Source organism: Platalea leucorodia (assembly GCF_965183815.1).
Source record: "Platalea leucorodia genome assembly, chromosome: 5".
Taxonomy (NCBI): domain Eukaryota; kingdom Metazoa; phylum Chordata; class Aves; order Pelecaniformes; family Threskiornithidae; genus Platalea; species Platalea leucorodia.
In genome coordinates this window covers 59747866-59760151 of record NC_138827.1, presented here as the reverse complement: position 1 = coordinate 59760151, position 12286 = coordinate 59747866, and the positions used below count along the sequence as shown (strand labels likewise).

The following is a 12286-nucleotide window of genomic DNA, read 5'->3' as shown; positions in this document are numbered from 1 at the left end:
TATTTTCAGGCAAAACTATTCCGTATATTTCTCCTTCACTTCCTCAGCTGGAAGATCGAGTTTTGAAACACCAAAAAGTCTATTTAAAAGAACTGCATTTATTTAGTTTGCTCTGATTTTGTTCTATTTATCCCCCAGATATAATCCCAAATCTAACATGTCATCAAGACCTCAGAGAGCATAATCCCTACATGCATTTAATTGGGTGCTACATAGAGCAAAGTAGGTGAATTAAAATTCAGCACAGGCAGCCCAGAACAGTCTCAAATTCAAAAAATTTACATATAGCATATTTTATAACAAAAGATGTAGCTGTCAACAGAGGCATTTCCAAAACTCAAAACAATAATTTAAGCTTATTCAGATGGTTTTGAAACTATTATATAATAAAAAACATTTTTAAACTGAAGAGAGCTGTCCTTCAAAAGTATGAAATATGAATTTAAGCCACACATAACTATCAATACCAGACAGTCAACACAGGTTGAATGTTCTCTCGGGAACATCAATTCCACTGAAAATCTCCCAATATTCACCTGTCAGGCAACATGCCCAAACAAAGCCTTGCCCTCCATCACTGCTAACTAGCATAAACATAAGACAACTGGAGAGTAAATTACAAAACTTACTGGTCTTCTACATCTTAAGGTGAAGTCTTTTAAACAAATGCCATGAAGTTATCTAAAAATCAGCTTGGTTCTTGTTTAGCAAACAAATGAAGCTCATGCCCAAGTCTGAGTCAGCTTCCACAAAGCCAGTGGGATTTCTTAAGCAGTGACATACTTAATTTGGCCTATAATAAGGATTTATACAAAGAATATTTTGTTTTTCTCTAAGAGAGTAAATTAATAATGAGAACATAAGCCAAAAGCTTCCCTAGTTTTCACAGGCTCAAACCCAAGTTACCCCTCTTATACGTCATTTATTGCAGCAGGACCCGTGTAATCCAATTCTTGAACATCTATGTCATTCTCATTGTTTTCTTCCTAGAACTGCATCCACTAAGCTGCTGAACTAATCTGACATTAAATCTGTGTAAGTCAAAAAACACAAGTCCTGGGCAGAGTTTGCCCTGTTCCCATTACCCATCCACATTTATGAAAAAAAGAAGCAAACAATGCACCATGAAAACCCTGATCCCAGTCCTTGCACATCTTAATTCGGCAGCTAAGGACTGAGAAAGGCTGTTATTCCTTTACTATTATTTTTAAGCTCCATACTAAGCTTCACCAGCCAGGCAAAGGCCAACACAATTACCTTGTCTCTCTTCTAACATCCAGGTCACCCCATGGGTAAACATAGGAGAGGGAGAGAGACAGCTGTCTGAAACTAGCCTTTTGCACAACCCAAAATTTTAATAAATTATCTTTTGCTTAAGCAGGAGAGACCACACATTCTGCAACTGAGCATTCGCTCCACACTCTGCAGCTTCTTTTCTCCCTGGCTGGCTCTCTCTCAGCCCTTCATTACTGCTACTCTGTGTGCATGGTGTGGCCTCTCCTCTCCAAAAATAGTGGATTGTGACCTATCTAGTCAGGAGGACCTGGTAAAGCTGGACATGGCAAAGTTCACCTATGGTCAAACAAAAAGACTGAAAATAGTTTCACCGTTATCCCTCTGAAGCCCAAGCGAGCTGATGATTTTCAATACTTGTAGGCATCAGCACAGAGGGGGACAAGAAGAATAGGGTTCCACAAATGTACCTAGGGGAGACAGGTACCATAGGGCAGAGGTGGCAGCAGAAAATCCCCAAACTAGAAAGAAAAACAAGAATAAAAACAAAACAGCCTGTTCTTCTGCAGAAAGAAACTATTTTTTATGATCTTGGTACCATTTTGGATGGTATCACGTGAAATAATACATGTAAGAACATAGGTACGTGCTTAGAAAGGGCTAGATAAAGATATTTGCTGGATTTTCCTCCTTTTCTCCTAATTCTGTGTTGGCACAAGCACTGTGTAAGAGCTCTGTGGAAGGGCTATTTTTGGAAGTACTGTGTCCTTAAAATGAAAACTTAATTAAAGGCCAAGATTTGGCACTTTTCATGCTGAAGTTTAGCAGTCACAGCACCTCAGCAGTAGAAAGAAGGCTTTAACACCCATTAAACTGAGCACACAACATTGACACTTTTTACAGCTTCACTATCATTTGCTTGCCTGACTACAAAACCACGCAAAATCACAGCATAATGGAGCACCACGAAGGCTTCCGCTGCACATAGCCAAAACTGGACTAGAAAAACAAACGTGGAAATGCCACACCTCATCTCTGTCTTTCCCTTTCCAAAGCCTAAATAAAGACAGCAGCTTTGCACAGTTCAAAGCATTATCTGAGAGGAAAGATAAGAGACGTGTGGAAGGGGATAAGGAATAGAAAGGCGAGAATGAGGTCGTCCAACCTAGTTTCTGCAATAAAGTGTTTAAAACAGCACTGAGCGCTGCAGAAGGTAGGAGAAAGCCATGTAATTTCTGTACAGCAACCAAAAAGCTGCAGTGCCTGGAGCAGAGGGAGCTATTGGCTGCCTGAACACGAGGGCAGGGAGCAGCTACAAAATAAGGAGACCCCAGCGAGTGACCCATGGTGGGCAAAACTTTTGGGAACAATCTCCTTACATTAAAATGAGCTTCTCCCAAAAAATCCTACAGGCCTTTTAAACTCAAGAACTGCACTGAACTTTACTGAAATGTAACTTGTTAATATATAAAAGTCCAAGGTGGGTCAAAACACACATGGTGGTGTCCCCTCCACCCTTCATCAGAGTCTCATGGACCAACCAAGCACTTGTTTTTCAGCTGCAATCTGTTCTGTACCTAGAAACCTTCCTGCCATGGCCGCATGAGTCTATGCCCTGCCCTGCCAGCTCTGTGCAGTTTGCCTTTTTTCCCCTCCTCCTTGCCCTGTCCCACAAGAATCTGCCCCCTCCCCTTGCCTGATGCTGTGCTGCTCCTATGGGAAGAAGGGATCTGCCCTACCTCCAGCCTCCTCCTGCCCTGGATGCTCTTCCAAGGAACCGTAGGAGAGCAACATAAACCCAATAAATCAATCTCACGTTGTCCCACACTGTTGTAAACTGCTGAGGGCCAGGAGAGGGGAAACAGTGCATTGAGAAGCCTGTAGGACATGGCTTGAGCGATGCACAGTTTCCTTAGAGCTCAGCTGTTGCATTTCATTTTGGAGGAATCACTCCAAGTTACCACTCTGGATGCCGTTCACACGGTGCTCGTGGTCAAAGCTGTCCCACAGAGGACAGGCGTGCGCTTGTCACGCTCTCCTAGCTCAGACTTGATTCTCCTTTATGCTAGATGCAGTGGCCTAAACGCCAAGTGTCTCAGCTCTGGCCAGAACAAACCTAGGCGCATATATATACACACACACATATGCAGACATACAGGTGAAAGCCTGCACACTCCTGGCTGTCCCTGTGAAGCAGAGATGGAGCAGAGAGGATCAAGAAGGAGAAGGTTGGGTTCACTGAACGGTTGAGGTCCTGAGCCTCCTGGAGCCCCTGCTCCCCAAAAGTGACACCAAACCAGAAGACTGTTTGGTCTTCTACTGGAGGAGGTTTCTCTTTCAATGCACCATTGACAGTACTCCTCAAGAAGTACTTTGATGGGAAGTGCTGGCTTTTCTTCCATGGATCGCCAGCACCCATGCCAAAAGTGCACCTGCTTTATCAGAGCCCTGAAGAAGGAAAGGGGTGCCCCCTCCTTCTGCCTCTAGGCAAACTTCAGCACCGGAGAGGAGCGCCCATGGAACAAAGTTCATAGCCACTGGCACCATAGAAAAACATGGGAGAGAAGAATTCCCTAGCATGCATTTACACATGATTGTCAGAGGAAGTGGAGGGACTAAAGCAAGCGTTTGCTGGTCCTCCAACTGCACTTGGTTTGTTCTGCTCTCTGAAATTTGAATGGGCTGGTCTGAAGCTATTCTGTAGCATCACAGTAATAAAGTAATTTTTGTCTTTAATAAGTTATTTTTGGATTAAAGAGACTGATGTCCCTCACTTGGAGAGGAAAACAATATTTATAACAATAGGGATTTATCATGCAGGTCAGTGCCTCCGCTCAGCAGAGCGCAGCCCAAGGCAGTGCGTGGGTCCCTGGGACACAGTGAGCTGCTCAGGAAGGCCAGACCTCCGACCACGTCAGCTGGAAGGACAACGTGGGTGGTAAAGCAAAGATGCTCTCGAACTTGAGTGACACTCCATGCTGTACAAAGCTCAAACATTTTCTCTAAATTACACTCCCACACTACACTGGGATTTCAGCCTACTCTATTTTCCTCTAAACAATCTTTGTCATAAAACAAACCACTTAAAACACTCCAATAATCAGAACCAACTCGGAGAGGTATTATGCCTTTCTTGACAAACGCAGTGTTTTAATTATTGACAAATCCTTTCATTTTCCCTTTTCTTTCTTTTAAATGCAAGAATTTCAGAACAATTTCACCTGCTTCGCTGCAAATAATACTCAAACAACTCTGTGCTTCTGCAATACTGCGAGGAAACTAACATCATGGGATGCTGGATGCTTTCCTCCCTCAGGCACCGTTCTTTTGCATGGAAAAAGAATATTAGCAAACAGGAGTTGGTTAGTACCAGCCCGTGGACTCCCCATTGTGAGCCAGTGAGCGCACACATTTGTGGTGCCTCGCAGGGATGTGCAGGCAGGGAAGGACCACGCTGCCTGTTTCATGGCTGGCCCTGGGTGGGCAGTGAGTGATCAGGACCCTGCAGCCTAGGTACATCTTGACATCACTCACCTAAGTGCAAGTTGGGGCTTAGAAGAAGCCACTGTTCCCAATCTGCTCATGCTTGATTCAGTCAGAAGAACAACATCGACCTTTTCTATTTCTTTTAGGAGGCTAGTGGGCTGGTAGCTGAAGTGGTTGCTGGGTCAGTCAGCAGGGGTGATGTATTTGCCAGATTCCTTCTGCAGTACGTCCCAAATGGTGGTGAAATTCAGGAAAACCACTGGCCAGGGCAGCCTTCCAAGTGGCAGATGGGCCAGACTCTGCCCATTTGCACCACATATGGGCAAGTACAAGGAGAAGTCTCCTTTTTGTGGCACTCCTTTACTCCTTGAGGGAAGTCACTGCAGCAAAGGGGTGCATAAGCCATGGTCTGATGATGCCGAGCTAAAAATTTCTCCTTGGACCTTTCCTGCCAGTTCTTAACTGCATGGGCTGTGAAGGTTGAGGACAGCTTTTTTTTTTTCTTTACCACAAGCCCTAAGACACAGTACTTGACCTATAACCAGTTGTTGTTCTTCTGCCATGATTTGTACAGAAGGCAAGAGACACTGCTAGGATGGGAGGTTTTCAGGTAGGATACTTGTTCTTCCCTGGTCCCCAGAGAAAAGGAGCTGAAAGAGGGGTCTGTGACACTTTCTACTTGTCATTTATCCACAAGTACATACCACACGCATGCACACGCTCATTTGCTATCTAGGCAGGAAATTCAGAGACAGATACTTGCCAAAGATGTCTTTGTAAGCTCCCAGTCTGGCATTCAATTCAGTCTAGTTTTGGAAATAGTGGAAACTCACACCCTGAGATGCTATCCCACAGCTCTGCAGTGAAAACATATTTGGGACCACAGGAATCTTTTGCCTCCTTAAAATCTTCGTGCCCATCAACATCCTTCTGATCTTCACCTCCCCAGTGCAGCCAGCTGTGATACTGGAGGGAAAGGAAAAAAGCAGGACCCAGAGCCTCAGCGATGCTTCACAAAACTGTGACTGCAGCAGCCATGGGCCAAGTAGCCCCAGGAACGAAGCCAAAGACACCAAAAACCAGCAGCCCGTTGCTCTTGATGGATGCAGGCAGTCTTCTTGTGTGCAATGAACCACAGCAGTTTGGCAAACACCAGAGTGTTGAGAAACACAAACAAAAAAGGACAAAATGAAACAATAGCGCATTTTTGATAACATCAGCTTTGTCAAAAATCCCACCTCTGCTGACAGATCTGTCAGGAGAAAGGTTTAAAGACCAGCAGCCAGCCCAGGGCAGGGGAACTAAGCAGAAGAAAAGGGAAATATCCCTCCCCCGTGGGCACAAGGAGGGTCGAAGGAGAGCAGCTGTCTAACAAAAGGCTTGCTTTATCCAACAGCAGAAGCAAAACCACGACGAGATCTGAGCCTGCTTCACATCCCACACGGGTCCTACAGATGCAGTCATTTTTACACTTAGGACTTTGGAGAACATCTTTTGCAAGTACTTCAAAAGAAATTAGCTGTTTTTCTCACTTTGAGGTCAGGTTTAAATATAGATACAGGGATATGTTTCCAGTTCATGCATCCCAGGGAGCTGAATGCGTGTTGCCCAGGTGGCTCTAGCAGGCGCCGAGTTTGGCAAAACTTTTCTTGATTTTAACAACAACTAATTGGAATCCTGTGGCTTTCATTAGAAATCCTGATTAGCTGTCAAGTCCCAATTAACGCAAGGAATCCTTACCCTACCTTTATGCAGGAGTAAGTGAGAAAACTAGTGTCCGACAGGACAAAAAACCCTACATAAGCAAGAGGAAAAGCATGTTAAAAAGTTAAATAATTCTCTTCAGCCTTTTACGAATGTCAATGACAGTGGTTGTGTTGGCTTTCTAATCAAGAGCATGTTTTAATATGTCTACTGCTAAATTCCACAAAGCAGGGCACACCATGAACAACCTTGCTCCTGGAGAGAAATTGAGGGCATCATATTCCTTAGAAACACAAAATTGAAGAGCTACATTAAAAATAACTTCAGCAGCTCCAAGAAAGCTGTTGACAAACAATTCTTAGGGTTATCAAAACAGGTTACAAAAGACTGCCCCAACCCAGACTCTAAAATCACCCTGAAAGGATTCTCCAGAGATTTTGTTACAGGGTCCCAGTACAGCACATAATGAAGCTTCATCAAATTTTGAAGGCACCAACCTTGATCCGGGGACAGAAAAGGTCACTTATATTTCCCTCTCTCAAAAACTGTCGACAACATGCGTACACTAAAGGAAACATATCTATAATAAAGGAAACTACACAAAAGGGGAAATAAAAATCCTTGTGTTAATCCAGTTATTTAACAGCAAAAGCATAAGCAGCACCAACCGAGCTGCTCTTAGTTCAGTTAAAAAAAATGAAGAGCCTCAAAGTGTTTAGATAGAGGGAACCGGGTGAAATGCATCCCCCAGCCAGGCTAAAAACAGGATTCAAGCAATTAGTAACTGCACCAGCCAGCAGCCTGACAGGAAAACAATTTCATGCAGAAACCAAACGGCCAAGAAACTGAAACATAATTTAGTAAAACAAATCAGACAGGGTAGGATTTCAGAGGACAGGATGCATTAGGGGCACATTGCAAGTGTTGACTGTTTCCCATGCTGAACGTTTTCAAGCACTCTTAAGACATTATGCATGCACACATCTACTTCTACCAAAGCAAGAGCGGCCAGTTCACCAGGTCTCTCCCACAACATTCACACTTGAGTTATAGACGAGCAAGTCATCTCCAAGTGTGCACAGAGGGATAACCTGTGACCACATCACAATGCTTTAAATAAGAGAGCAAAGAAAGGTTGTATTTTTAAAACCCAGCGCAATGACATATTTATTCTTCCTGAAAAGTTTCTCAATGTGCAGGACAGACTGCCAACTCTGAAAACGCACCCTAGAAATGATCATTCAAACTGCCTTCCCGCAGCCCCCTAAGTCACCCTACCCCTAACAGTGATGTTGGTCGTATTCCAGCCCTGGTAATCAGAACAGTATTGTGATGGACGCTGTTATTTGAACTGCAAATATTTAATCAAATTTAATAAAATTGGACTACATGATATGGCAGTTTTAAATTACAAACACAAAGCCAGAGTTTTGCCTGGTGCCAAAAATCCGAAAAGCTCACCCGTAATAAAAGAACTTTATTTAGGATGGGCTCCAGCCTTCCCTGCCTTTTGTTTACACCAGACTGTTCAGGAGCCTTTCTTCTCCAAGCAACTTAACATTCTTGGCAATGGGATTTCTGCAGGGTATCGCTGTGCCAGAGACTGAAGCGCTGTTGCATTGAAAGGAAAATAAAAGAAAACAACAAAAAAAATTCTCCTCTGAACCTTGCAGATGAACTCATACGTATCACAGACCAGTCCCCAAGAGATTAATGCTGGTGCTCAAAGAGAACAAGCATCAGCGTTCTGGAAAACAAAACCAGCTCAACGTCTTCCTGTTTTAAAACAACAATGATTTTGGTTGCTTCCATTTTTAATAATGTGATTAGATACATTTATCACCCTTAATTCACCCTGTCTGACAGGGCTTTTATTCAGACAGTCTTATTGAGAGCTCAGTCTGGGAAGCAGCAAAGGGGCGAGATGTGCAGACACTTTCCTTCTGCAGAAATCCCCTTCCATAACACTGGGAATAAGAAGGGTGACTGATTCTCAAACTCAATCTGACAAGTAAGGTCCCCTGAAGTGATGAGCAAGGAGGTTTTGGAGCATGTCAAAGCCCATTTATGCTTTGGGGATGCTAACATACCAGAAATGAATCACCTGGTTTCACAAGGTATAGGAAAGAGCTAAAAATCTCTTGGAATCATACTGTCCACAGGCCCTAAGTGATATGTATGGTGCCAAGGGATGCTTCCCTGCATGGAAACACTGCAATTTCCCAGAAGAGCCTGAAAGCCTTCAGCAGAGGAGAAGTGAACGGCAGCAATGGCTGACAGCAGCCCAAACTTGTGTTTCTCTTCCCAGGCAGACACGTACACCAAGCACATCTTTGTGTTTTACCAGCTTTAGAGCTGAAGGAAGTCTCCTTTGAGGGCAGTCCCCCATCAGCGCTCACCTCCCCTGTGAAAGGCAAAGTCCCAAAGCCCAGACAGCATTGCTTCAGCTGTTCCAGGCAGTAACGACGCAGCAGCATCTAATGCACCTATTGGGGTGTTTGGTCTTTCATTATCTAGAAGCAGAGATTAGAGGATGCCCTACCCTTCAACAAATTCAGTTTTCTCTGCTTTTGGAGTCCTCCAGAAAGGGTGCAGTTAAAACTACCACCAAAGGCACAAGGTGTGCCCAGGAAAACATATCTTGGAAAGGGCTTGCCAATTTTTGATTGACTTCTTGTGCAGCTGAAGTGTTTGGTACTTGCCACCCAACCAACCACGCCCGGTGAGGGGGAAGACAGTCTACTGCACAGCAAATGGGAATCCATCCACAGATCCATCCAGCAAGCCAGGTGCTATGGTCCAGAACGAGAAGTTCCCAAAAAGGTCTTTAAATCCACAGAACTGGGAGGCAGGAGGCACAAGGCGTGTGCGTGGAAGTGTATTTTTTTCTCATTGGATGGTGAAAGAAGAAAAACCATGCCAAGTTTACAAAGGTAATGAAGACTGTGTTAAAACACTCACTACACCTAAGAACTGCTCTAACTATTAGAAGTGCTGTGAGAACACCTACACCTCTCCCAGAAGGAAATGGAGGGACTGTCAGCTCTTGGGAACCGACTTAGGGCAGGCAGTTTGAGCAAAGACAGTAGCAAACCCACAGGGAGATTTCGTTAACACACCATCACCATTCCTTAGCACAAGGATGTCACACTTTTTCAGTACTGGTGCTCATCCCTCCACATTTGATGATCACCAAAGCATACCTGAAAAATAGCTAGGCAGCACCTGCAGAAGGTACAAAGTTCAATCACACCTCTGCTTTCCTCTTACCTCCACTCCATCTTTTCAGAAAAGTTTTTTTCCTATTCTGAAGCAATTTCCAACACACAGCACTGTCTGCACCATCCATGCAAGCAGTATTGCTCCCCAAATCTGGACGAGCTCGTGGAAGCTCAGCTATTCCCCGAAAGAAGCAGTCGAGGATCACAAGCTGGCCAGGTTAGAAGCTGAGGCTGCGTTGGCTTAGACATGTGATATGGAGCTGAGGACCACAGCCAACCAAAACAACCTGGTTTACATAATATATAGTTGAGAAATAACTGACCTGCTTAGCCACCGTGCAGGGAAAAACCTAACTGAGAAATAACTGTCTAGGTGTGAACTAAAACCCTTGCAGGAAGTCCCGATGCTTTGACTGGCAGAAACATTTTTATTTATTTTAAGTATAAACTTGTATAGAAAATGCAAATCCCAGAAGAAATGAACTTTTCTTGGTACTTTTCTCACTCAGCAAAACATACTTCGACTTCAGACACCCAGATCTCTGTATTAGCTTTGACTTTGTGAAAACGTCTCACAAACTTTGACACACAACTCCGATGTCTCCTGCCTGCAGCTTTGCATGTTTGCACACCCAAAGCAACTCCAGCCTCCCTCTAACACTGCGCACAGTGACAGATGAAAGGGAAGCAGAATGGAGTGGGTGCTTGTTAAATAAATCACCCCATCAAATACAGCTTTTTGGTAACATACCTTTTCTTTAAAAAAAAAAAAAAATAAGAGGACCAAGTGTCACAGCAAAGACAGTGGGCAACACAGAAAATCAACGTGAGCGCTACCTGTTTTTCTGAGTGGGAAGTCATCTTTGGAATCATACATCCCCAGTACAGGGTGATTGTAGGTGCTGGAGACGCCACTTTGGGGTGGGGAGCTCTGGTCCAGAGAGCTGTGCTGTGTCTTCCTGCACAGAAGGAAAGAGAAAGAGAAGGGAGAAGCTTTACACCAGTGACACACAAAGGGAACAAGTGCAGCTTCACCTTGTCTGTTATCTTAATGGGGAACAGTGCAAAGGAAAAGATCTCGGTCCTAGCTTTTTCCTAGACACTCATGCAAAAAAGAAACTGAAGTCTAATAAACAGGGAGGTAAATGAACATATGCTTAATTTTCAGTATAACAATTACTCTGTTAACCATGGCTCAACTCATGAGGGTATTTAACCATGAGTATAATTTTAAGCGTGTACTTGGGCTGGGGTTTGATAAGGCATATCCTTGAAGCTAAGCATGCGTATTGTTACTCCCCTCAACCGCAGCACCAATGAACAACTTCCCTTCAATGAATAAAACCCAGACATAGTAGACAAAGCCTAAGGATGAAACAAAACCAAAGGACGAGCACATTAGGTGCCACACATGTAAACTGGCTAACAGTAGCCATGCTGCATAGGTGGTCTTCTGCCTTTTGCTTTGCTGCCTCCCAACCCAAGTACTTAGCAGAGATAGGGCCAAAGTACTCAACACCTTTCCAAATTAACTTCTCGAAGCTGATAATTTATAGCTTTGTTTGAGCAGGCTGCTGGAAGTAAATTACAGTCTGTTTGCTAAGGATATTAAATAATTAATGAGTTTTCTAAGCCTCCTACCAGTTTGTTGGCTGCATCTTTCCTACTTAATGACTTGTGCCCAGCTTTGCCATTTCTCAGGAGCTCTACCAACCCCGATCAGTACAGACTTCAGGAAGTCTCCAGACTGTGTATTAGCAGAGTAGCTACATCAACAGAATGACTGATTTAGCAATACAGGTGGCAGCCACACAGCTATCAAAAAATCTTGCATTTTAAGCTTAAATAAGCAGAATTTAAACTTTGTATTACTTCTTCAAAATACTAAAGAATATGAGACAACAGAAAGCAAGCACTTGCCAAAAGAAGTGAAGATTTAAAATTTTACATTGCTTAATAACCAGGCATTCTTGGAGACCTTGGTTAAAAATACTCTCCTACAAAAGGTTCTTTAAGAAACCAAAACGAGCCATTTCCCAGTTGAAAATTACACCAATTCATCCAGTTCCGTGAGCAGTACATTTTGAAAGCTCAAATCAGAAGTAGGCTGTTTCGTGAGACACATAGCATCAATTCCACAAGTTATGTCCTTCAAAAAAATAAGGGGCTAATGAAACATCTGGAAAATGCATCAAATTTTCTACATGATTTTGTTACAAAAAAAAACTCCGAAAAGTTTCTTTGAACATCTACATCAAAATTTTCTTTACCCACAGTTCTTACCAAGCAGTATGATTCACTGTGGTTTCCTAATCCTCCCCCCTTTATATTCCAAACTTCTTTGTACGTACAGGCAGAATAATTTTTCGGGCTCTTACACAGTTGTATTTTTCATTAGCATTCATGCACATCGTGTACTCTTTTACATGCGCACCAATAAATGCCCACATGCACACACAGCTTAATCATCACCTGAAATCAAAACAGAACCAAACTGAAAAATATTTGAATCCCTCCCGAAAACAGAAGTCGCTTTCTCTGCCCGGATCTGCTCATACCATGGTAAGGCAGCACAGAGAGATGTTTCACAAACAGGAAGCCGGGACGCTGCAAGCCAAGAGCCCTGAAACCCACCACGTCAC

General features: G+C 43.5%; 1 protein-coding gene across 3 annotated transcripts in view; it reads right to left on the bottom strand.

Moving 5' to 3' along the window:
• Positions 1–12286, bottom strand: part of HDAC4 (histone deacetylase 4) — a 263446-nt gene that overhangs the window by 86050 nt on the left and 165110 nt on the right. For all 3 annotated transcript variants that reach the window (XM_082314488.1, XM_082314490.1, XM_082314489.1), the window contains exon 7: positions 10482–10603. In XM_082314488.1, the coding sequence (XP_082170614.1) occupies positions 10482–10603 (122 nt within the window). The remainder of the gene's footprint in view (positions 1–10481; positions 10604–12286) is intronic.